This window comes from Octodon degus, unplaced genomic scaffold, assembly GCF_000260255.1.
Source record: "Octodon degus isolate 3935 unplaced genomic scaffold, OctDeg1.0 scaffold00042, whole genome shotgun sequence".
NCBI lineage: Eukaryota > Metazoa > Chordata > Mammalia > Rodentia > Octodontidae > Octodon > Octodon degus.
The window spans coordinates 6,461,100-6,487,724 of NW_004524618.1; the positions used below are offsets into that span (position 1 = coordinate 6,461,100).

At 45.8% G+C, this 26,625-nt stretch overlaps 1 protein-coding gene across 1 annotated transcript in view; it reads right to left on the reverse strand.

Moving 5' to 3' along the window:
- Sorcs1 (sortilin related VPS10 domain containing receptor 1) overlaps positions 1 to 26,625 on the reverse strand; it is a 526,874-nt gene that overhangs the window by 57,518 nt on the left and 442,731 nt on the right. Inside the window, exons 11-17 of the mRNA XM_023715489.1 lie at positions 24,155 to 24,257; positions 23,813 to 23,889; positions 21,921 to 22,012; positions 19,728 to 19,835; positions 18,204 to 18,321; positions 16,614 to 16,744; positions 13,725 to 13,838 (exon numbers count right to left, since the gene is read on the reverse strand). Coding sequence (XP_023571257.1) covers positions 13,725 to 13,838; positions 16,614 to 16,744; positions 18,204 to 18,321; positions 19,728 to 19,835; positions 21,921 to 22,012; positions 23,813 to 23,889; positions 24,155 to 24,257 — 743 coding nt within the window. The remainder of the gene's footprint in view (positions 1 to 13,724; positions 13,839 to 16,613; positions 16,745 to 18,203; positions 18,322 to 19,727; positions 19,836 to 21,920; positions 22,013 to 23,812; positions 23,890 to 24,154; positions 24,258 to 26,625) is intronic.

The following is a 26,625-nucleotide window of genomic DNA, read 5'->3' on the forward strand; positions in this document are numbered from 1 at the left end:
TTCTTGAGTCATTCTGGAGCCAGGCACATAACTCGAGCACGTTGTGCCCTCATTAAGACACTATCTAGTTGCAGAGGTACCGATGGAGAATTGGGAAGATATTTAAGGATTAGATGAGCAGTACAATTGTCTCTTCGAAGTCTTCAGGAATTGTTCCAAGATGCCCAGCAGACTCCTGAAGCAGCCCATGGTACTGAACCCTATAAATAGAAGCGCTCTAGTATACATACTACCTTTGGTAGGGCTTAATGGATAAGCGAGGCAGATTAAGAGATAAACAAAAATTAGCTCATGGTTCAACAATCACAGCAATACACTGCAATGAAACTGATAAGAGAGCTCTCCCTTTCACATTATCTCACTGGCCTTGCCCTGCTTGCGAGGATGTAAGATGACACAGCGTCTGTAGAAAGAGGTGAAATCAGGCACGTGAGACAGCGGGCAATACGGTGCAAACTCAGGCGAGATCTCAGCTCATTACTCCGGGGCATGATTCGAAACTTCTGAATGTTTTATTTCTAGGGTTGTCCATCTTAGTCTACCTGGACTATGTGGAGCTGAAACTACTGAAAGTAGGACTGAGCATTCAAGGGACAACTGACCACTGCTTGTACCGCAAGAGCAATTTGCAATTCAGAGAAAGAAGAGATTATCAACAATACATTACTCAGCATTATCTCTACAGGACACTACAGCAGTAGCAGAGTGTTTCAAGAGGGACACCAGCTAGATCTAATGGTCTAGTGAGTTTGTGAAAGGCTCTCTAACTAAACTATCCTTCATGCTCTTTTAATTGCTTATTTTAGCTTCAATAAAAAATGAGGTAGCTTACAGAATCATTTTATATAATTGACCAGATTCAAGAGAATTAGAATCTGTGACTTAAGGATGATCAAAATTTAAGAATTATGAGAGTTGATATTGCCTATTCATCTTTTTTCCGATAGGTCCACAGTAAGCACTTTAAGTATATGCATTTGATTTCTCAAATACACTCACCTAGAGTTCATTCCCTCTTTCTCCAAAATTAAGACCTGGTGAGAAAATATTCAGCTTTGAAATTACAGCTCAAAACTGCTGGCCCCAGCCAGCTGGTCCTCTACCTGCCATCGCCGCTGTCTTGCTCCACACCACTCTGGGAGGCAGGTGAGGCGAGGACAGGCTGATTGGGGCTGACACGTTCTGATCTCTAGTTTTCAAGGTGGGTTATTTTCCAGCTAGCTCTTATTTTGGGGAAAACACAGTGGTAGAGATAAAACTGGAGGCTCTCAGAAGCCCACTTCTCACTACTGCAGACCAGAGGTCTGCAAATGCTTTACACAAGGATCCGACATTAAGAGTTGGCTTTGTAGACTGCATAGTCCGATCTACTCAGCTCTGCAGCTTTACCATGAAAGCAGACACGGATGGCCCTAGTAAAGCCAGCATCCATCAAAACCTGATTTCCGTCTCCATCTGTGGAGTAGATTTGGTCTATGGATAGTTTTCCAGTCCACAACAATGCCCTTTCTTCTGGTCCTGAGTGTCAAGATTGACTAGCTCAGAGCAGGCCGGAGAGTCAAATGACGCGGCAGCACAGGGTCACTCATTCTCACTCCTCACGCCCCCGGGAGGCGCAAGCACTGACTGGATGAACACACGCACAATGAAAACTGCCTCATCCCTTAGCAAGTGACAATGAAGTGCTACTGGCTATTTTTATTTGATGTCCCCATCTCTCTCCTTCCTGTTTACAACCCTTCCTGGCTTCGCAAGCTCTCAGGATAAGTTTCAAATCTCCTAATCCTTCACAGAAAGCCCTCCTCAGATTAACTTCATTCTATTTTTCTGAATCCCTCCTCTCCCAAAGCTCACTCTGCTCCAGCCAAATCCTCTCTAATCCCCTTGGAAGTGCTTTTCTTTGGCGCTTGCTGCTCCCATCTCCTTCTGCATGCACCATTAGCTGCCTAGAGCTTCCCCAACCTACAAGGCAAAAGTCGGCTTCTGCTTTCTCTAAGACTATTTCTCTGACTACAATAGAAAACGATAAAAAGGCATATATGGAGGATGTTGGATATGTTCTAGTCATGGGGCTAAGATTTGTGATGCAAATTATCTCATTAATTTTCAATTAACCATATAAGGAAGCTATTGTTATTTCCCCTAACATTCTGATGAAGAAGCTGAGACCTATGGTGTTAACCTGTTTTCTCAAGGTCAGGTGGGGCAGACCCTTGACCATTTGCTCTAGAATGCACTCTCTACCACTGCACTGCATGAAATGGAAGAAGACTGATGCTGCTCTAGACTCTGAGATTCTCATAGGAATCCTTGGCTTTGCTCTGTTCTCTTACTGTTTGGCCACGAAAGCCTGAGGCTCTGCAAGGGCCTCCTCATGCCCAAACCTGCAAGGCTGAAGCTCGGAAGGCCCCCACTGGCATGACCGCATCAGCGTGGCGGCTGGATACCTACAGGGCAGGTGGCGGCCGCACTCTGGAGCCCACTCTCCTGCAGCTCTGCCCCTCCTATCTCTTCTTTGTTTTTTGGATACAGGTTCTCACTATGCAGTTCACACTCCTAGTGATCCTCCTGTCTCAGCCTCACTCGGCGCTGGGGTTGCAGGTGTTGTGGTTTGTGTCTAGGTGTACCCTCAAAGCCTCATGCGGTTACAGGGCACACTTCTAGAGTTTGTAATTAACTCACAATCCACTGGGATTATGGGTAGGAGTGCTGCTGAGATTAGGGGAGTGAGTGCTACCCCCAGCCTGGGGCTGCTGGCCTGAGTGCAACATAAAGGAGACAGACTTGCTCTCTGTTGTCATTGTCGCTGCTACTCCTCCCTTTTGCTCTTGCTGTTCTGCTGCTTTCGGCCACCATGAACTGCTGCCCTCTGCCATGTGCCCGTCTGCCTTGGAATGACCTGAGTATGGACGGACACCTCCACAAACTGTGAGCTAAGTAACCTTTTGTTCCTTCATTTCGTGTGCCCGGTACCTTGTCCCACCAATGAGGGAAGAGTGACTGAGACAACAGGCATATACCACAAGGCCCAGTTCTGGGACCAGCACAGTACTGGAGATCAAGCTCGGTGCCTTGGTCTTGCTGGGCAGGCGCTCGTCCTGCTGAGCTCTCTCCCTACCCGGATCCTTAATCCAGCAGTCAGCACGTTTACCTTGGCACACAGAGGTGTGCTCCCCAGCACACCACCTGCTCTACTGCTCCCCCCACTGCCCACTCCCACTGGCCACTGCCAGGTCTGAACATTCTGAACATCATTCCATGAGACAATCCTCCAAGGGGTTTACGCTAATTACAAAAGAGTAAGGAATGGTCATCACAAGCCTTCGCTGATTAAAAAGGAAAATAAGAACCGATGGGAGGAAAAGAAAAAAAAAAAAACAAAAAAACGCAGAACCTGGAGAATGCTACCATTTTGGTACCATTAAGGGGAACAAAAAATGACTCGCGCGGCCATGGAGGGGAATGGCGGCATTGCAGTGAGCTGCACTGCCCGTCCAAAATAGCTGGCCTGTCTTGGGATGAGGCACTGTGGCAACTCAAGGCAGGTGGCCTTGCTGATCCCTCAGCGTCCAACCTAGGAGCACACCTGGGACTCCGCCTTGGCAAGCAGCTGCAGAAGCACAGGCTTGCCATCGCCACTGGCTCAAAGCTACAGAGCGTCCCCTTTGCCTGTCCCCATTCTGCAGAATCATGACCTCAGGCCTTCATGCATCCTGCAGCAACAGGGAGTTCTGCTTAGTGCCAAGGCCCAAGTCGCTTCCCCTGGGATTCTGAAACAGAGAAGCCGCATAGTAATTTTTTAAAATGCTCATTAAAATCCACTCTGCAACCATTTTATTTCTTAGATGAGAATGGCATTGCATTAGCCTTACCAGACCTGTCCCTGAAATCTAGAAGAAAATTTTACAGAAATACAGAGTTAATTTACTCCAGTAAGCACACACCTGCTTTTTGCATTACAGAATGGTTCTATTTTCATCCCAGCAGCTGTCCCTGGGTCTGAGTTACATAAATGAATAATGCATTTAATATGTTATTAAATGGGGCCTGCTACCTCCGTAATAACAAGGCAACTTATGATTATGTTGGAGCTGAGCTCTGAATATTACCGGGATACATTTAGTTGGGAAAGCATTCTTCAATCTGCCAAGAAGAAAAGTGCTCTGTAATGGCCAGGGAGCTTTTGCACAATTACCGAGTAGGAGGTGTTCTGCAGACGCGGCTCGGGTCGCCTTCGCGGCCGGTCCGCACACAGGGCCTGACCACTCCGACCGTCCTGCCTCCCGCTGCTGTCTTCCTTCCTCTCAGTCACCCTTCCCTCGCTACCTACAACTTCTTTTATTTTGCATCTCTGCTGCTGAAAGTCTTAAAAAAGATGACGATCATGATTTTTTTTTCTCTGTAAAGAAAAAATCTAGAAGCAAACACTGAATGTCTTCATATGCTGTGATTTTTTTTTTTTCAATTTGTTCCTATTCTTTTGCCTTATGAGTTTAGCGGGGTGGATACAAATTATTACTGTTCATGGTAGGTAAAGTGAAAGGATTTGATAAGCTCAGTAGATCTCAATGTTGCCTGCCCTTTTTTTATATTGATTTTTAATTGACAAATAATTGTATTTATTGCATACTCTGTAATGTTTTGGTCTATGTAGACATCACAGAAAGATGTGACGTAATTGCCAAGCTCATTACATCTATTTTTATTTTTAAGGTATGAGAGCATGAAAAGCATTTCTTTAGGAATTTCAAAATATATATTGTTATTATTAACGATGCTCACCATGTTGGACAGCAGCTTACTACCGCTGTCCCGCCATTCCGAGAACAGCTCTGCAGCCCATTACCATGTCCCTTTCGAGCAACTCTCTCCTCACCGCGACCTTGGAAAGCACCCTGCTGTGTTCTTCTGGCAAGGCCAGCTCTCCACGGGACCCTGGGCTGGCAGGTCACGACCTATGTGCCTGAATAAGGTCACCCTAGTCACCAATGCCAAGAGTTTCATTCTTTCAGAAGACTTTCTCATGCCCTGCTGTGGTATGCTGCACTCCATCACTCATCCAGTGATGGGCAGGCAGCTTCCATGTCTGGGCTCTGTGAATCCCACTCCGATAAGCAGGAAGGGGCTCCTGCGGCTTCAACACCCCATATGATCCGGGATCCCAATACTATTGTCTGATCTTCTGACTCACTCCGGGCACTGTAAAAACGTACAGATGCCCAGGCCCTTCCCTCAGGAATTCTAATTTAATGGAGAACTTGCACATCACTTTGTTTCTCTTTTTTCCCCAGTGATTCCTGCCTACATGCAGACTTAAATATTGCTACCCTGGAGGCTAAAACCAGTGTTGCAGAGACAAATTTCCTGAGTTTAAACTCAAGTTCTCAGGAATAAGAACTTGGACAATTTCAACCTTTCTGGAATCTTCAAATTCTTTGACTATAAAATAGGGGTAATCAAAAACAGAAAAAAATAGGGGTAGGGCTGGCCAATTATCTCAGCAGATTAAACACCATGCAAACAGGCATAGGGGTCGGGGGTTCGATCCCTGGGCCTGCCATACTGGTCCCGCCCCTGGGGCACACTGAGATGGCAATTGAGGCTGGGTAGAGTGGAGAGCGCCTATAATCCCAGCTCTTGGGAGGTTGTAAACAGGCGGATCACTATGAGTTTGATCTAGTAGTGAGGCCCTGAACACCTTGTAGACCCTTCCCTAAAATAAAAAATAGGGGTAATAACAGAATGTGTGCATAACATTCTTTAAGGATTAAGACAGTGCCTTAATGGTGGCTCATCACAGAGCTCAACACATTATAAGAATTCAATAAATATTAAATTACAAAAAGGCTTAAATACTAACTATTCACTGAAAATGTTCTTGTAGTCAAAATCTTTGCAAGATCAAGTTCAGTCATGTCAACCTTTTTCTTACAACCATTCACAATGTCCTATGTGCTCTTTCTGAAGAAGGAAGTTCAGGTTTAAAACAAAGGCCCACGTTCTGGCCTCGGGGCGCCATCCCAGCCCCAGCTCTTTGCTTCCTGCTCCCAGGCTAGCCCGGCACCTCGCGGCCTTCTCTGCCCCGTTGTGCCTGCCCTGTGGGGTCCTCCTTCTTCCTGTGATGCTCTGACTCAGCACGGAGATCATGGCTTTCTGGGAAGGCACCCTGCCCTTCTTCACAGTAGGCACTGTGTGTGCCCACCAAGGTAGAAGCAGAACCCCAGATCTTATTGTACCCTCGGCGGGCATTATTGTCAATGAGCTATGGTGTCCCATATTGTCAGTCACACTGAGAAGAAAAAAAAAAGCTTAATTTTTTGGACTGTACTATGCACTTCGCTGTCAAGAGAAAACTATAGTTTGCTACAATGGCAGAGGATTTAATGAAGCAGGAAATAGAACAAGCCTGGGGGAAGCAGAGAGGGCTAGTGCGTGCTGGGAACAGTGTGGGGCTGAGCCTAAAAATACTGCTTGACCCGACACCGTACTGCTGCCAAATGCAGAGGGAAGGCAGCAATGTGCACACACCCAAGGGTGTCACGACACAGGCTGCTGTTGCTGTTCACCTCCAATGTCAGGGACACAGGGCTGAGCTACCAGGCTTGATAATGGGGACAGAGACGGGCTCTTCTACCCTAAGCCAGAGAAACTATTGCAAGGAAATCGGAGGTGGTAGGGGCCCAGGGCTCTTCATCTTCAGAGACTAAGTGGTGTAGCAGATGTTGAAGCTCCTGGAGCTCACTAAGGGCAGGATAGCTGTGGCCCGCTTGGTCTCCCTGTAAGTAGGCACATGCAGCCCAAGATCATGCTGTGGGCTTTCATTAGGGTCCCCCGTGACACAGTGCACTTTGGAGGGGCAATCCGCCCGCACATGGGTAATCCCATGTAGCAGCCATGCCATCAGCATTCAGAAGGAACGGAGTTCCGTGACTGACGAGGCAGATTTTCCACTTTAGTCTCCTAAAGCAACAGCTCTCTGGACTTTTCTCTAGGCATTCCTAGGGATGAGAGGACTGCAGGGGATGCCAACAGAATAATATTTTTCCTATATGAAGCAGAATGGAAGCACAAGTCATTTAACTTGAATAATGAATGCAATGTGACTTAATTTTGAGTGTATGCTTGGGAAAATGGGACATATGGCCACATTTAACTAAATGACTTCATACAAAGAATCACGAGAGGATCTCAGGATGAATTCACAATTGGAGTCAACTTGTTATACAACTAAATACTATGAAGAGGCCAACAAAAAGGTGGGAGGGTGCTAGGGAGATGGCTCAGTGGAATAAGTGCTTGCCTGGCAAGTGCAAAGGCCTGAGTTCAATTCCCAGTTCCGCAAAAAACAACAACAACAACAACAAAACTATGAAGAGAATGTTTTTCTTTTGAGTACCTGGAGTCCAAGGTATCCTACTGTGCATCGTTCCCAGTGGTCATGGCTGTGTCAGGACTGGAGAGCTCTCTAAGACCACCCAAACACCGCCTTAGTCACACACATCAGAGTAAGGGTGGCATTGCCAGGGTCACACAGGGAACGGCAGGCAGCCTGGGACCTCTGAGCTGACTCGCTCCTCTCCTCTTTCTCTGCCAGAGCACCTAGGTTAGAGTCCCACGCCAAGCCCACGGTGTGGGTGGAGTCGGCCATGGGAGTCCATCGCTGTCCCTAGCAGTAGGAGGCGCCACCTCCCTTTCCCAACTTCTATGCCCTCCCAAGAAAAGCTGGAAAGCTTTGCCTAAGAAAGATGCTCCAAAGAGTCAACTTCATAGCAGCGACCACTGCGTTTTCTCTAAGACAACGCTGGTCTTGCTAGGAAACGTCTACACGTACACTTGCGGCAGCAAGCGTGGGGACAACGCATCTTCCTTTCTGTGGGCTTTACACACATGCACGCACTACTCTTAGGGTCAGTTGTTCTCTCTGATGCACACTGAGAAATCCACTGAGCAGAAATTGCAGGGAACATCAGAGTTCTTACAGGGCACCTGTGGTGGAGCCCCTGGGAGAAGGCTGTGGCCTGCAAAGGCCCTGGAAGCAGCAAGTCCAGGCAAAGGGGAGATTAGCCAAGGTGTCAGTGTTTCTACGGCTGATGCGGAAAGAAATACGGCTACAAAAAGCATGTTTTCAAATATTCCAAGTGTATGTTGGTAGCATGCAAATCAGTATTTTGCTAGACTTTATACATGTACCTTTGTGGGGACTCACTAGATAGCATAGATGGACTTTGTGCTGTTTATTAAAATGCACTTCTTGGGTAAATATCCCCACTGTACTGTGAGGCCCTCACCCTGCAGACTCCTGAGGATTGTCTCTGAATATTTTTCCATGAGGATTAATGATTCCATAAAAAAATTCCACAGGAGACATTCCTAAACACACTTTTGAAAAACACATTGAGGAATATTTTTAACTTAATAGTGTGATGGAATCTGTCCCCTGAGAAGGTTGTTCTGCTTTCTTAGAATAAAGTGACCCAATGACCACTTTATTTTATATTTACAGAAACATTTACTGTTGGCATGAAACAACCAATGTCCTAGTTAATTTAAGAACTCAAATTGGCAATATATTCCCTGGTTCCAAAGCAGGAAAACCAAGATCAAACCACACAGGGCCATAGCTCCACGTGTAAACCGAGGCGTTCATGACACGGATGCAGAAACAAGAGCCAGGGCCATCTCAGCAGTAGCATGCGGCGACACGTACAAGCGAATACTGCATGTGTCTTATTTGGACAAAAGGAACTTGTCCAGTAATAACCACTCCAGTAGAGCAGTTCTTGCATCTAAGTGACAGCAATGGAAAGATACACGTTTGTGTCAAAAGTGGTCCTGTCACCTAATCGTGTGACTTTAGGGGCTCCCAGAGGTCATTGTTTCTGTTTTACAGACAAGAAAACAGAAGCTTACATTCACTATATCCAGATAGCAGCATTTCAGCCACTAATAAGTATCATACATTTATCTGAATTACAGAATCACAACAAAATAGGTTTCCATCCTCTATTCTGCTACCATCTGGTTAGATGCAAACTCCGGAGGGGAGCATATTTTGTCAGGAAGCCTGCTGTGGGCTTCTTAGCATCACATTTGATCTTACCATGAAGGCAAAAAGCAAAATATTATAGGGAACACACTGGGAGTAAAACAAACTCACCTGCTAAAGATGGCAATAAATGGCAGAAGTCATGTCAGAAAGGCATATTTGTTTAATCTTGAAATAACCTTTTTGCCAAAGATCCTCTCACATTTCACTTTCTACTTCCAACAGGCAGAAAGCACAGCAGGTGTGAAGTGACTGGCAGGAGGGTGAATGGGAGGGAGACGAGGCAGGAGCGGAAAGGCGCAGCACAGCAGGCTCCGCCCGAGTCTGCTCCAGGTGAGGACATCAGATAACCTGCTGCCCCCGCCGCAAAGTGCATGACTGAGGCCATGCAGTGGGTGCTCTGTGCCTATTTGTCCTGGTTTCTGGGAATTGAAAGAAAATACCATGCAAACAGTGAGGCTAGTAGGGCCAGCAAGACAGCTCAGCAGTCTAAAGCGCCTGCGTAGGCAAGCTTAGGCAAGCATGCAGGGAGCTCAGTTCAATCCCCAGCACCACATGGCGTGCCAGCCCCGCCCCCAGAGTGGGCTAAGCTGGCCACAGGAAAAAATAATAACAATGAGTGAGGCTAATAAAAATGTAGGCATCTCCTCTGAATAACATTTCTCTGGGACATTAAAATAGCCAGGCTGGACTTCTGCTATCATGTGAACGTGGGGGCACAGCTATAAACATGGGGCCCCGAGCTGTGTGCCAGAGTGACCATTGTGAGTGACACAAGAACCGTTCTGAAAGAAAGCAAAGGGGGGGAGAGAGAGAGAGAGAGAGAGAGAGAGAGAGAGAGAGAGAGAGAGAGAGAAAGGCAGACCAGCCGGCCAATTTGTCGGCTCGCTTCCATCCAGCACAGCTCAGACAGCGAGCTGAGATGTTGCTGCTGGCGTTACCTGGCCAGAGAAGGTCTGGGCAGACCAGCTCTTTCCACGCTGGGACTACAGGCCCGCCTGGGTGTCATGGAAACAAAAGGCTGAGGTGAAGGCAGCTGAGGATTGGGTTAGGCAGGCCAAAAGGCACCCTTTGCTCGTCCCTGGCCCTGAAACTAACGCGGGCTCCAGCCTGGAAGAGCTGAGCTGGCCCTGTGGAGGCGTGAGGAGCACGGGGGCTCCTGAGCTGGGCAGGCTTCGAGGCGCGGGCCACAGGACTTATCCTTGAGAAAACTAGCAGCGCGGCTCCTCCAGCAGAGCTGCTCAGCTCCGTGTGCCTGAGACACGCTGAACTTACAGCTCGGAACGCACCTGCCTGCCCCTGCCTGCAGCTTTTCCTTGAGGAGTCTGTAGACATCTGTATTTTAAAGAGGATGACAATTAATTCAAATAAATCTAACATGGGTGACTCAGGAGCCTTTGGACAGAAAGCTAGTGTTTCAGCCCTGTGGCAAGTACTGCCCATGCCCGCTGCTCAGAGCTAAGAAATTATCAGCGGCTGAGTGTGATTCACTTTATCAGCAAAGAAACACCTCCAGCTGCCACAAGAGATTTTAATTATCACGGTTTTCTTAAGCAAGGGAGACTGCACAAAAAGTTTACTGCAGTCTTGTTTCTAGCAGAGAAAACAAAAATTGCCCAAATACCTGTGAAAAGGGCTGGTCACATAATCCTATCACACCCCACCGGAAGGACTGCCAAGAGATGGGCAGAAGCGCTGTGCATGCTGATGACCTTGAATCCATAGTTTTTAACCAAGAAGGCAAATGAAGAATAATATATCTGCAGAAAATCAGTCACCAAAACAACCTCCCAAATTAATTTTCTATCTATTATGTTTCCTGACAGAGTTATTTTCCCTCAAGTGCAAAGAAAGGCGGTGGTTCAAAATCTGCCTGACAAACACATCGTAGCCGCATAGGAAAGGGTTCAAGATTGGCTGACAATCTAATTTTTTTTTAAACATATGAAACCAATCTACGCGTTAGTTTTGTTTTTCCTTGCCCGACTAAATGTTTAAGTGACAAGCTCTACATCTGTAATGGCAACACTGTAGTGACTATACATTGACAAGCCAATGTTTATGGAAAATCACTAAATTAACACCTAGCAGTGGACACCGCGGGCCACGCGTTCTGGAGATGGACTGATGGGAGGAAAGGCAGGCAGCTCTTTTCCGCATCTTCTCTACTTTACCCCTCGCCAGCTCTTGAGCTGGCTACAGACACTGCATGTGGCAATGTAACATAATTCAGGCTTTTGTCACAGTGAAAGGCTTCCTGCTCCTACCGTGACAGGAAAGTACTTAGGCACAGAGTGATGGGTGAGGTCACCACTGTCTCCTTCCCTCGACTCTCATCTGTGAGATGCCGCTTGGGAGTTTGCTGCTTCACCTGAGAATGTCTTCCTCAGGTGGGCAGGCCACCCTCCACGCCTGCTGATGGCTGGTAGTTATTGCGGGCTCTTTCTGCGTAAACCTGCATACTGTCACTGATGATTTTGTGCAAAACATTTGAACAGAATGAATGAACCCAGTCTACAGTAACCTACACAAATTCCTTCAGTGTCAGGTGCTACCATGTCCTGTCATACTATGGACCTGAACACCCCAGGAGAGTGGAGACCAGGCTGCAGGAGGCGTCTCGGTGATGACTCTGTGACAGCTGCCTGTAAAAACTGCATCGATGAACATTTCTACACCTGGACCATTATCACCAAATGACATTTCAATTGAAATTGCAATTTTGTAGAACATAGGTGATAGTATTCCCCTAAATAGAAAAAAAAAAAAAACAAAAAAACCGAATTTAACTATCTCATTTCTCACCTTCAATTAATGAGGATTTATATTTAACCTGAAAAGTACAGGATCATTCTGCCATATTCCTGTGATTTGGGAAACCTCTTCAATGGTTTTGACCCTTCTATATTTCATCTTCTTCTCATCAGTACCAAAGGGGGAACACTGTAGTATCCTAGACTGAGCAAGTTGGCGCAGGATGGAACCAATTCTTGAATTAGGATTTTCCAGTGCCCTTTGAAGTGTACAAACATTCTTTTGCACACATGTGTATAATTAAACTTCTCTTTGGCGATCTTTCCCTGTGATCTTCAGGTGTTGTGTTAAGCCCTCTATTCGTCTTTCCTCCTGCATTAGGAGACGCTGAGGACCCACCACTACAAGCCCATTACTTGCATTTTCCTCATGTCTCATATTGTTCAAATAAAACAGGGACTCTTCTCTCTTTCAAAGGCTTAGGAATGCTTTACATCAGGGGATGGAATGGCAGAAGCCTATGTCTAGCTAGGTCTTTGACCACATTGGAAAGAACAGTATATATTATTCTGCAATTGTTTTTTCAAATTCAAGCACTTTAACATTTCCAGAAGAGCAGGACATGACGGGCCTTTTACTATGTCCAGAGGATTCTCTGGCTGACGGCTGGCATGGGAACAACAAGCTCTGGCAAGCAGAACTGGTCACCTTTCTTCTATCTCTCTGCCCCAGTTCCCTATCATCTCATCTTCCCATCCTCTCATCCCTCTCTCCATCCTTCCCTTTCTTCCCTCTTTCCTTTTCTTTTCTTCTTTTTCCTTCCCCACTTTCCTCTCTTCCTTCTGTTCCTTTCTTTAACTTTTTAATAGCAGAATTTTCAAATATGAAGAAATGAGAGAAAACAGAATGATGGCCTCTCATGCACCCATTAACCCTCCTCCACAATCCATAAATACCTAGATCTTTTAAAAAATACACCTCATGTATTGTGCACATTGAAAAAATAAGTTTCCTCTCCTATTTTGGCCTAAGCAAAGTTCCTTATCATGACTAAACACACAACTACAACTCCTCACCATCACTTTTTTTTTTTTTTTTAATGGAACCGGGGATTGAACTCAAGCAGTGCTTATTCTACTGAGCCATCTGCCCGGCCCCCTCACCATCACTTCTAATGGTCAGTGTTATGTGTCAACTTGGGATCCATAGGATGCCCAGACCAGTGATTTAACATTATCTGGGTGCCTCTGGGGGGTGGTTTTAGATAACACTAACATCTACATTAATAGAAAAGTTAATTTCTTCCCAAATGTGGCTGGGCCTCATCCAATCATTTGAAAGTCTGAATGGAACAAGAAGTCTGACACTTTGACAGTCCTTTGAGCTCCTTACAGCTGACAGCATTCAGGTGAGGACTTTGGCTTCCTCCCTGCCTTTATTCTCCTCTGAAACATCAGCTTAGGGTCTGAAGCTTCCTGGCCTGCAACTGTGTCTTGGACTCTGTTTCCGGGTCTCAGGGTTGGTGGGGAACCACACCGTGGTCTTGCATGCTGACGTAGCAGGTCTTGGCATCTGCCTGTCTGCAGTCAATGGGCCAATGCCTCACAACCAATCTCTTCCCCCAAAGATTTGCTTCTTATTTATTCTGTATCTCTGGGAAAAAGAATCCCATGAAGGCAAGAATCCGTCTACTGTCTTCCTCACACTCACCTTCCTCCAAAGATCCATGCTCATTGCTTTATTTGCAACTGCAGCCTACTCTTGACATCAACCTGCACTGTTAATGTAAAATTGTTCCCCATTATTTGGAGGAACAATCCCATGAGCACTGTGCTAGACTCAACCAGAAGTAACTGTCTTGGTACACCACATGTGCAGCCGCAGCAAGGGTCGGCCTGTCCCACTCCCAGCCCCGGGCACTCACCCCGTGCTGTTGAGGTAGCTCTGTCCCACACTGCAGTCCTTTGACAGAGAGGAAGGGTTGAACCAAAATGCAGGCAGGCACTGGCCATTGCTGTGCCGCTCATAGCCATAGTCACTGTGGGAGAAAGAAAGAGCCAAGACAGCAGGCGGCAAGGTTACACAGCACAATTGGTGTCAGGCCAGGCAGCTTCTACTCTAATCAGCCAAGTTCACTTCTGGAATCAGTAACTTCAAGAAGGGAGCTTTACTCACAGCCCACCAGCTATCCCTGAAAGTACCCTACAGAAGAAGGCCCTTAAAGCCCCTTTAATCTGTGAAGAGATTATATTTCCATGAGAAAGATGTACAACATTGACTGCAATTGGAAAACAGCCAGTGGTGGAAGCTCAACCTTGGGAACACTTCACAGCACAGCTTAACACACCTCGTGTGGGACAGTCCTCATCACTAATGATGTCTTTCGGGTGCTCTTCCAAGACATCTGGATCTACCCATAGAGCAGAGCCAGGTCCCTCTGTGCATTCGCCATCTGCTTCAAAGTCACAGCTAAGAGGGAAATGTCCTTCAGGAATGTTGTGAGCATTCCCTAATGAAGACATTGTTTTCCTAGGCAGTTCAGGCTTCCATGTGGGCCTAAGCGCTTCTAATCCTTTCTGCTTTGGAAAGAGTCTTGACTCCTCTCTCACCCCCTCCCATTTATGCCTCCAGGGCTGCCGAGTGGCCTGAGATTCTTGGCTTCTGGGATGAACCGGGACACACAGAGGAGGACAACAAACTGCACCTCCACACACACAAGCGAGTCAAGGCAACCACAGGTAGGCAGCAGCATGAACTGGCCGATCTGCGATGGAGATACGAGGTTGGTGCAGAGGTCAGGAGAGAAGCAGGCACGGCTTGGAAATGCCACCAGGTAACTGAAACTCAGAGAATTCTGCACATTCCAAATGGCTTTGGTGGTATGAGCAGAAAGACATGTCACTGTCTGGGGGACACCCTTCAGGGAATTATTTCACACATGCTGGAGAATGCCAGGCAAGGCCACCCAGGGCTGTCCAGAGAAGCAGGATACACAGGGACGTTCAGTGGCAACACGTGTCCTGGTTCTGCAGTCAGGCAGATCATCAGAACTCCAACTACTGGGAGGAATTCAGCAAAGACATGAGAAATCACACAGCGGCAAAGATGCCATTTGATCCGGGAGCCTGACAGTGGCCTCGCATGTCAGTCATTCCTACTGCCCAGAACATGGTGCAGCGGGTGGACACGTGATCTCTAGGGTAAGAAAGGGTGTCTAGGATTAGACGCAGATGCAAGGCTGGAGGGTGCAGAGGCAGAAGCGCACTTGCTTTCCTCTGTTTCTGTTCCTTTGACTCTGGACTAGCTTAAGATTGAAAAGGCAACACAGAGCAACCACCACGTCGGACCGACTGGGGACCCTGTAAGAAAGCTCACCAAGGAAGCAAATCTCACCTCACATTTTTCCTCTGGTTTCCACCAGAGGATGAATTTGCTCTCAGCAGAAGAACAGCTGTTTCCTAAGCCCAAAGCTAAAGCGTAAGTGTAAGCCACCACGTTCCTTCGCAGATCCCCCAGTAAAGTGAAGGATGGGAAGCAGTCAGAGAGAGCGGTGTGATGAGCAACGGAAACCCTCCTGGGGGTTATTCTCATGAATGGATTTCAGTGTCAGTTTGAAGGATAGGACAGAGATCAAATCTTTTTGTCATTGTAATCGAGTAATGGTGCAGTGACTGAAACAGACGCCAGGACTGCAGAGGCCCCTGAAGACCTCCCAAGGCTCTGTGGCCTTCTGGGCAACTGCAGGCAGATACCGAATGGACTCAGCAGGGCTCAGCCCCCCCACGAGGAGGAAGCCCTGTGGGTTACAGGTCTGACTGCTGGCTTCCTGTGTTGCCCGTGACGCCAGTGCTATTGATGCGGAGAACGTCTCCAGGAACCACTGATGCATCTTAAGAAAGGCTTTCTCTCCAACATGAAATGTGCACGCACACACAGCCTCAAACACTGATATTCCAAAGATCAGATATGTGAGCGGTGAGGGCTACACAGCCAGAAATAATAAATCATTAGGGATGGCCAGCTTCCTACAAGTAAAGTTTCGATTGCTTTCAGTTTGCATACATGTTTATTTATTGTTTTCTCTAAGCTAAAGACTGAATACATAAAAAGACAAAGTAACAGAAAATACGATGGAAATAATTAAGGGAGGGATTATAATTCATCACCAAGAACTGGTCAGCCTCCCTGGAACACACGCGCTGACCACAGATAATGCTAGGGCATCCTCTCCACACCATAGATTCTGGCCTCGCAAGTGTTCAGAAGAGCTCTGTGTTGGACTTGGAGTTTGGCCTAAGCCTCCTGATGTCTCAGTGCTTCTTTAGTTTTACACTAATTTCCCTTCCCTAGGTCCATTGGTCAGAGAACATGATGTCCCCTCCCCCAGTCTGTCCTACCGCTGGGTGCATAAATGTCCCCTATCCTCTCACCAGCTGCATTCAGCCGACTACTGCCTGAAAACCTTCAGGGCCAGAAACTCTGCTGCCTTTTCAGGCCACTGTTATCTTCAAGGACTTCAGATTCTAGAAAGGTTTTCTGTAGATGGCAAGTTTGTCTGAGTCCTGAAAAGTCAACACCCTGTTTGAAGCAGGCCGGATGCACCCAGGTTCTGTCTTTATTTCTTCAAAGGAATTCCTAGTGGTGCCTCATATAGGTGCATACAGAGAGTAAACCACAAGGTAATCCGATATGGACTTGAGATGTCCTCTTCGCCCCATACAGTACACAGCACTGCTGCCTGAATCTACGCTCTCCTCAGGGAGCTCCGGGGTTGGACACAAAAGCATCTCTGTGGGTAACTGTGCAAGCTCACCAGTCAAAATCCGCCTCTGTGCAGATGCAGGGTTCGGACTCCATGGCGCCTGCGTATTTCCCCTGCATGCACTTCCGCTCTGATTTTCGCTTCTTGTACTTCCTTTTGGCTCCCATGATGCATGCCTCCCCCTGCAAGGACACAGTAGTGTGCACTTGGGATTCCAGCTTGGAACCTCCTTGCCACAATCAGGACAGTTGAGGAGTCTATTCATGCTCTCCACTGTCCTGTGGACTCTGGTAGCTCACTTCATCCTAACAGCTTTCTTCTGTGTTTATTATAGAATGGAACCATAAAGGCAATGCCAAGGAGCTCTGGGGATTTGCCTAGCAGCCTCCTAACCTCCCGATGAATTCAGTAAACTTCCATTTGGGGAAGCAAGAACTCAGGGATGTGAAAGCCACACAGACAGGTGAGACAGACCTAAAGCAAGTGTATGGCAGGAAAACTTATAGCAATTAAGTTAAATTCTTCTATAACAAAAGATTGATTTGCTTGGTCATTTATGAGCATATGAAGAAAGTGTACTGTAAGGAATATAAAGCCCCATTTCATCCTGATTTATTGGGCCTCTGCCCACACAACTTTACAGCACCACTTTTACGTGCATTCATCTACCAGACAGGCAAGAGCACTAAATTCAGTGTTTTTCCTTGAAATAAATAAAGCCTTGGGTATCACAATGCTTCTGCATCCTCCCAAAGGGGAAAGAACAGCGATGTAAATAAGTGGTAGTTTTATTGCGGAGCCTTGGAATAGAGAGCAGGACTTGCTAACTACTGCAGCAGCTGCCATCAAACACGCGGCTCCTTCGGTGTTCCTGAAAGCCCACCATAAAATTTTGTGTAATGCACTATGCGCTGTCTTTTCTCTGGGAAACTCATTTTACATGATTGCATTAAAGATCCTTGTTTAAGTAGCTGAGCGTGTATTTGGGTAGGTGATGTTTCACTGCCTGACTGTGTGATGGCTTTGCAGTGGGAACTTCTGTGCTTGGGGAGGCCTGAAGCGTGACTTCTGCCATGGGTGACCAGAAAAGAGACGCTTTCTGCAGTTTGATATGAGCTAAATACCTGAGAGGCCCTCAGGAGCATTCCCTGATAATGATTCTGCATTCTTGTACCGTGAGTGCTGCAGAGGAGGCAGGAAGCACCATACATCCTGAAAGAACCAAGGCAATGCAGAGGGAGGGTTTCTCTGGCACCCTCCATCAGCAATACTGGTTTTTTTTTCACCTCTGTTTGCATCACTAGGTGAAACTGAAGCTTTTGTTCCTAGCCTCACCTACCGTGCAGTCACTTAACACAAACCAATCAATTAGGTTTGGCTCTCAGTGCCAGGTTAGTATTTTGTGTTGCATTGTAAGTCTAAGCCAAAGTATCTGAAGTTTATGCCGTATTGACCTTGTACCACAAAGCAGAAGTCTAATGGAAATGTTGGCGCTGCCCACCACCATGGACTAACACCACCCACACAGGAACGAACAAAATGGACACCTCTGTCCTGCATGACCCCAGTTTCTAACCCTTACAGAGAAGGTTTCCTTTGCTGCCCCCCTCCCGGGCTCGGCATCAGCTGTCTTCGCCCTACCTGGTTGTACAAGTGCCAGGGTACGTAGTCCTCTTCCGCACACCGTCTGTCGAAAATGGACTTGTAGTCCACTTTGACCAGCTGCCATTCAGACCGGTGGCTGAAATGTCCGAACACTCTACAGGGTACACCATGATAAAAGCAAGAATAATAAGGAGAAAAGCAGCAGTGGCAACTACCACTTGCATCTGCTGAGTGCTTATGAGGAGCATAATGTAACGCACCACACGGACTGTATCTTCCAAACATCAGAACACACTGAGGAGGAGGCTTCTACCACCAGCTCTGCCTTACAGATGAATAAACTGAGGTTTGGGCTGTCTCATCAACATGGACACCCAGAATCAAGGTGCTCACAACCTGAATTTGGGTCAAGACTCTGCATATATCTATTTGTACTAAAACAGTGTTTGAAAAAAAAAATGAGAACACAATCACAGATTCTGCACCCTAGCTGGGTCAAGATTATGTTACTGACTTCTTTTGCTGAAGTAACTGTGTCCCACAGTTTCCATGGCATTTTGCCTTCCTGCATGCCTTCAGGGTAAGGGACAGAAGCTTGCCATTCTACCTGCCCACACATCGCACATTTATGCCTTTCAGTCAAAATCAAGCATTTGGTCTTGATTTTCATCTCTCAATCAGCCAACAGAGCAGGAAAGCCCACACAAGGACTTAGACCAGCATCATTGTCTGGACTTTACAAATACAGAGGCTGAGCGAAGGTAAACCATGAGACACACTGCAAAGGCATAGGTCTTAGACAAAGGAAATATTTTCTCCTTGTTGATTGCTATCATCTAGATGAGAAAAGTGGAGAAAAGAGTTTGAAAATGTGCCAATTATTCACTTCAGTTTTGTACTTTTCATTGGTGATTTTATCCAGTACTCTGCCACCTTTCGATTTGTTTACTCATGGCTAATTTTCTAGGAAAAAAAAATACTACAGTATCATACCTCAAACTCAAAGGATATGCTTTGGAAACCATAGGCAGCTGAAGCATTAATCAGATCTTCTAAGAATTAATTATCATCACTCATTTTCCAAGAATGAGTGGAAAATGCAATTTCACAAGAACAGACACTTCTCACAATTTTTATAACATTCCTCACAATTGAGTTAGGTCAAGAGCCAGAAAAAAATGAAATCCTTTGTGGGGTTTTACTCAAATGCTGAGTTCTCAGTGAAAGAGAATTCACTCTTCTATACCTAACATTCTTGTCCCAGGCAGCTAGCTTATTAAAATTTTGAACATATAACCATAAGTTTTACTGAAACAGTTTCTTCTAATTTCTCTAGAGTTGCTCAGTAGAGAAAAAAAGAGCTCCGCCTTTCTGCTATCTCCTCTCACAAGCTTAGTCTCAAAGAGGTTTCTTCCCTCTTTGCTGGTGTCTTGCCAGGTAGGAGGGACTGACTTTGCAAACAACTTCAAACCTAGCAGCAACAAATCAGATAGGCTGGCTCTAAAACTTCTTTCTGGGTGTTTGTGTGAAAGCCGGGACACATTGTGATTTTCCACTTACGTCATGATGAGAGTCTCTTCTCCGGGCTCACCCAGGACCCCGTCCACGAAAAGAGGAGTAGAAGTGAAACTGTATTTGCTCCACGACCTTCCTTCATCAAAACTCAGCCTAAAGATAAAACAAAATGGTTAGTGGATCTTACAAGGAAGCTTTACGAGCCTTTGCTAACAAAAACGTGCAAACCACCAAAGGGCAATAAAATTAGCAGTGACTCCCAGCGCCCTTTGTTGCAAGCTGGAATCCAGCCTAGGCGCAATTCAGCCACTTAAAATGATCTTGTCTATGAATGAATGAATGAATGAATCAATCAATCAATCAATCAATCAATCGAATTGGTCAGGTGGCTTAGTGTGGTCAAAACCCCATACATTGAAAAAAAAGGACTCCAGGCATTTTCCAAGTGAGATTTTAATTTTTTTTTTTCCGGAACCGGGGATTGAACTCAGGGTCTTGCGCTTGCCAGGGAAGTGCTTATTCCACTGAGCCATCTCCCCGGCCCCTCAAGTGAGATTTTGTATGGATAACTTCTTAATTATATCATAATGTCGGCCTAGAGTTGGCCACGCTATCAGAACACAAATATGTTGGGCCACCAGTAGCAGAAGAGCTGCCTGTAGAGCAAACACTGATAAGTCCCTCGGGAGAATTTTTTAACTTGAGTATTTTATCAGTTCATGGGCGTCCATGTGGCCCCCTCCGAATCCTCGCTGCCATCTTCCGTCAAGCCGTTACTACGATCTCAGAAATGGATGGGCTTTCAGAGTAGCAGAAAACGAGCCTATCTCTGTGTGATGTCTCTCAGTGTTTCCTTTTCACATTAGTATAAATAACAGCTGGCTTCCCTGAACTATAATGAATCTGACTGCATATGAGCAGAATGGCTAAGAACAGAAGGATGAGTCCTTGTGAGAAAGAGTAGATTTGTAAATGTGTATGTTCTCTCTAAAACTCATTTGCGGCCGGGGAGATGGCTCAGTAGAATAAGGGCTTGCCTGGCAAGCACAAGGGCCTGAGTTCAATCCCTGGTTCTGCAAAAAGTATAGTTTTCAGACAAAAAAAAAAAAGAAAAAAGAAAAAAAAAGAGCATTAGGCACAAACTTGGGCCGGGGAGATGGCTCAGTAGAATAAGCACTTCCCTGGCAAACGCAAGGGCCAGAGTTCAATCCCTAGTTCTTAAAAAAAAAAAAAAAAAAAAAAAAAAAGCATGAAAACTCATTTGCTGAGAGTCCAATCATCAGAGTGGAGCTACCAGGAATGGCAAGAGTGCCGTACAAGAGTGCCCTAAAAGAACCATGAGGTCCATTCCACATGGAAAACCAAGAAGGCAGCTGTGTCAGTCAGAGCACAGGGTCCTCACTGGTCATGAGGGTGCCAGTGCCCTAAGCGTGGGGTCCTGCTTCCAGAACGGTGAGAAATAAAGTTCCGTTTACGTTTAGGAGATACCCAGTTTATGGTTCACTTTTTGAGACCAGCCAGCGCAGAGGAAGATAGACACAGCTGAGCTTCTCTGCTGTTCTTTCTCTGGGAATACCTTCCCCAGGCTAAGACTCTGCTTTTGTTATCAACATAATTACAAATGGAAGGAGGACCAGGCTTTGACCTCCCCCCGACTCACATGTGGAGAGGATACCATTCAAAGCCAGATGAAGAAGCACATTGGAAAACCCTGTAGAAGTTAGGCCTCGTGTATCCAACAGTGGAAGACAGGCAGAACCGAGAATGTCACGGCAAGAAAGGAGGTTATGGAAGCTACCCAGTGAAATGAGACAGGAGCGGGGCTCCTGCGAGGAGCTGCACATTGATGTGCTAGAAGGGTACAACTGCAGACGCTAAGGTTCCAGAGATTCTATCTGGGGCAGGTGACTAGCAGTAGATAAGTTTTTCACAAAGTATGGCTAGTCGTGAGCAGTGTTCTACCCATGACAGAACAAGGCTGTGGAGAGAACACGGTCACATTAGAAAACCAAAGCAAATCCTCTCTTCAGGGCAGCAATCCTCCCTTCCTGTTTTCATCTTTGCCCATCCTCTCACGAATCTGCAGGTGACCACCATACTTCACCAGGGATAAGGTATCAATCATGTCCCAGCAGTGCTTGCCAGGTTTCGGCAAACACAGTCTGAGAACTGGACTCCCCACACTGCCTCCGCAGGGCGGAACCGCAGGAGGAGTCTCCTGGCAGCAGGGGCCCTCACCACAGATGCCGAATCGGGAGAGCTGTGTGCTTCATGGCAACCAGGACCCCGCCTTGGTCAAGGTACAGAATGCTGTGCTCTTCTTCAAAGATCTGGACAAAGGAAAGCAACACACGTGAACATACAGAGTACGCACCACAGAAAGAATCCGGGTGTGCAGGGAACAAAGATTCTTGCCAGAATAGAAGGCCATTTTCCTAGAACTTCGAGGAAACACAGATATCCACTAGTGCTTCCCAGTGTGAGCTACATGTACCATTCGTGTTAGGTAGGACAATTGTAGGTATGAACCAAATACCTTTAAAATGCATCACATGTATTCATATTTATATCATTTTTATTTTCATAGTAATATCTAGTGATTCCTACTCCAGTAAAGTCAGAAGTCTGGGTATCATATATTATGCATCTCTAGATGGGAAGAAGCTTTTGTACTTTAGTCCTAGATTTCCACTTTAGCAGGTGAGCAAACTAAGCTTTAGAGAGACGTGACTTTCTCATGACATGTCAGTAGTCATCACTGGAGGTGGGACTCCCTGCATTCCAGTGCACCGGGCCAAAGTATTTCAAGTCTCCAAGAGTTTTCAAAAATGTATTCTTGTTCAATTAGCAGACGTGTCATTAGTAATTCTGCTCAACATGATATTATCATTTTGGGCACATGGATCCTCAGGTCTTTCTTGAACGGCAGGGAAATCAAGCTGAAGTCAAATGGAAACACTCTGGATGGAATGTGCAACTCGTCTCTGGATAAGATGTGTGTTGTTTTCTCACTTGGGCTGACACTAGAGCCTTGCCTGAATTTATAGTACCGAAATTATCTTTATTTTGTTTACTTCATATAGAAGCAATATACCCCAAAACTACAAACTAGGGATTTTTCCCCTTTGGGAGGCAGTACAAGAAAAGGAGATGCTGACTGTTCTCCAGAGGATACCTCCTTAGAACAGCATCTTCCTCCTTTACAAGATCAATTACTACGCTATTTTAAGAAGCTTCCTACCCTGCTTTGCTTGGCTTAAAATGTAAGAATCCTACTGAGGCTTTACAAAGGATTTGAAGGTAAGACATGATAACTGGACCCTCACGTGGCTATTTCTCTCTCAAATTTAAAGCAGAGTACTTTCATTGCTAAGTGTGATTACCTGTGCATTGTATTTCAATTTATGATGTTAGTTATTACATGATAATTAAATGTCAGTGGGTTATTAAAACATATTTATTGAAGTGTAACAGCCATGCATTAGCTCGTGTCTTGTTATGATTGCTAAGCTTCATTAAATGCCTGTTTTATAAACCATGGGTATCTAATTTTCATTCAGAAGAAAGGCAACCAGCATTTAAGCTAAGGGCATTATTTTTAAGTGATTCCATTTCTACTCTACCTAACATGCATCTTGATGGCTATTACTCTCGTTTTTTTTTTTTTTTTTTTTTTTTTTTTTTTTTTTTTTTTTCACATGAAATCTAAACATCTCAGAATACCACCTGGGTAATGGCCTTTTCTATGACACTGCATTTCTCTGTGTTCCGCTTTTAAAGCAAGAGGGATATTTGGAGGCAACTCAGCACTAGGCACAGTCTACATTCAGGTTCCCTGCTCCTATCTGGTGAACCTGGAGGGACTCTGGCTTTCTTTTATGGGAAAATTCTATCAGATTTATTTTGTTTTACTATCATCTATAAAAGATCATGCACACAGGGTCTCAGGAAAATATGTCATTATTAAATGACAAAAAAAGAAAATGCTAAACTCAAAGATTTAAGACATTCATAAAAATGAAAAAAGTAAGCAGATTAATAGCTGTAACGTTTATGTGTAACACTGAACTAAACTAGACGAATTCTGTGGCACTGAAACTTGACCAGCACAACCCAGGGCGTTTTCCTACCTGCCTCCAAGTATTGCCTGCATCTGAGGAGACAAACATGCTGATGTCATTGTCTGACAATTCAGAGCCTATATTACCTAGAAAAAGCATATTACCATTAGTGGGGAAAAAATTGGCACAAGCTTACAATGGACAAACCCAGCAGCATTCATTACTCAAGAAAGATTTAAATGACAAACATTCTACCTGCACAACAGTTTTTCAGCACACCTGCTTCAGGTTCAGCGGTGTAGATGCCCTTCTAAAATAGTTTAGCTCACTGCTCAAATTCTAAGCATCACCATCTAGCTTCTTAAAATAGACACCATTTATAATAGCAAGCAGAGCAGCCAAGCTTCTTACCCGAAGCCACTATGATGCTCGGAGCCGTGTCTCGGCTGGCGATGATGCCCGACGTGTAGGGATTCTCAGAGACCTTGAGGTGAAGGTGCAGTGAGCAGTACGGCTATGCGGAAGAGATGTCACAGTCAGAAAAGCCTATTTCAAAAGTCACGTGAAGCCCAGAGTCGGAGCACCTACCCAGGCGGTTCACTGCCCCGTCTGTCCTTCTTCCGAGGGACACCTCTGTCCACCTGCTGCCTGCACAAGTCCTCTTTGCAGAGTCCTCTCTATTTCTACTCTGGCAAACATCCAGCTTTTTCCAAGTGTAGAAGCTACCAAGTTGGATAGACAGAAGTACCTTCATTTTAGGTCTAATCTACTGACTTAATTCCCTTTGCTTATTTGATGAATATTTTGATATCTGCAAAACACGAAGTGAAGCTTTGAAGAGCTACAGATGCTAAAATATGAGTCTGACTTTACAGCGTTTGCACTTAGAGGACATTAAATTTTTCCATTACCATAAAAACAGTATCGTTTTACAGCCCTGAGGAAGGCAGAGCAAATGTTAGGAGGATGTGGAAGGCACAGAGCTGAGGTCCACCTCTGATCCCAGGAGAAAAGGGTGCCGGAGGCAGAGGTGCGTTGGCGGGGACCACGGGTGAGACACTGCACAGGAGAAGGGACATTCCTGACCTGGGCCATGTTGATAACAAAGGAAAAGATGCCAAAGAGTGGAGTAGCGCAGTATGCAGGCAGGTAGGACAAGAGGAGGAAGGAGACCTGAAGCCGGGACGCGAGACTGCAGCAGGAGAACTGAGCGGGAGGTGTCGGCCTGTCTCCTCACAAGCTCCTGAGATTTGGGCTAAGGGTGGAGGAAGCCATGAGGTGAGGAACTGTCTGATGCTTCCGAAATACAGATGTGGTGCTTCTACCAGGACGCTATCAAAGTCAGTTTTATTTGATATCAAAGTCATATATGTGCACAAAATGCAGTAATAATAAAAAATTAATGGAAATTTGATGGAATTTTCTAACCTTTGCCTGAAAAGCTTGAATCAAATTATCTGATTAAGATACCAATAGTTTTCAAAAAAAGATAAAATACGTTACATGAATTTATTTTAAAATAGACCTCGTACTGGCTTGTCACAAAATGCCGGCTTGTGCTTGGATGCATAACTCTTTCCATGTCCTGGGAAGATTACTTTCTAATCTTATCAACTTGAGCTTCTGGATTTACCAATGTAGCCCTGTTATTACTTCTATTCTGCTCGGTAAGTCTCGGCCAGCACACACCCAGCTACAGAGATACAGTGATTAAATTTATATCGGATACAGTAAATGACAAACTAAAACTGAGATTCAGGAATCAGAATAGCCAAAACGCTGGCAAAAATAAAACAGCAGCTCACAAGCGGTCTCTTCTTCACTGCTGGCGTGGAAATGAAAATGCTCAAGGAGGGATAAAGTATTCGTTTTGAGTGAAAATTGTATGTAAAGTATTGAAAATTCATTTTACTCTAAGATGTTTCTTAAGCACACAGGTGACAGGCCCTCTACAAAGAGACACCACAGTGGTTCCTTTTGTCCTAGAGGACAGGCAGCCCAGGTCCCATGAGCTGCAGAGACCCTGGGGTACTGTCACCCAGCAGCCAGAGAAGGAAGTGAGGTTAAAGGACAAGTGTCACAGTGTTCCTCCCTGCAAGTTTTCCTGACCACTGCAGCTGGTGAGGGTTTTCCTGTCTCTGACTCCGCACAATGTATTTTGCTATGCATAATCCTGTGCTGTCTTTTGTGATGCAGTTCACCTTTACCTTCCTAAGGGACCCAGTCTACAAAGGAAGAGAACGTATCGAGTATAGCTTGGCATAGTCTGTGACATCGTGCAGAAGATCTAAGAAAGATGATCGATAAACGCTTGCAATAGCAAGACATGCCTTTGTGTAGGAGCCTGAAAGACATCACCACCCTACTCACAACGACACCTCCAAGTTGCTTAGGAGTGCTACAGTCTCAGGATTATCATGCCCATCTCCACGATATTCCAAAAAGTACAGCTTATCCCTGGACAGAGAGGGTCAGTGGAGGGCCTTCCTCCCCACCTAGGAAGGCCGAGCATTCCTGCCTAGAATGAGGGACGGGAGCCTGGCCTCTGCAGCCAATGCTCGCCACAGCTGCAAGACCGAGCACCTCAGATGACAGCTGAGGAAGGCAGATGCTTTGGGTGTGGGAAGCTTGTTGTCACACAGGACGGGAGGCATTTTCTACTGGGCGCTCAGTGCTGCTCTGCTGCTATGGATTCTAGAAGGCCAACAGACACTAATTGAGAGGAAAAGCCACCAGCTCACGTGGCGGCGGCAGCAGCAGTAGAAGCCGCCGCTTTGGTGCACTCTTTTCCACTCTCACATTTGTAGTGCAGGATTGCCCCCAGCTGGTACGTGGAAATAGCCTGGGGCTTTCTTTTATTATTATTTTCATTTTTGTCAAAA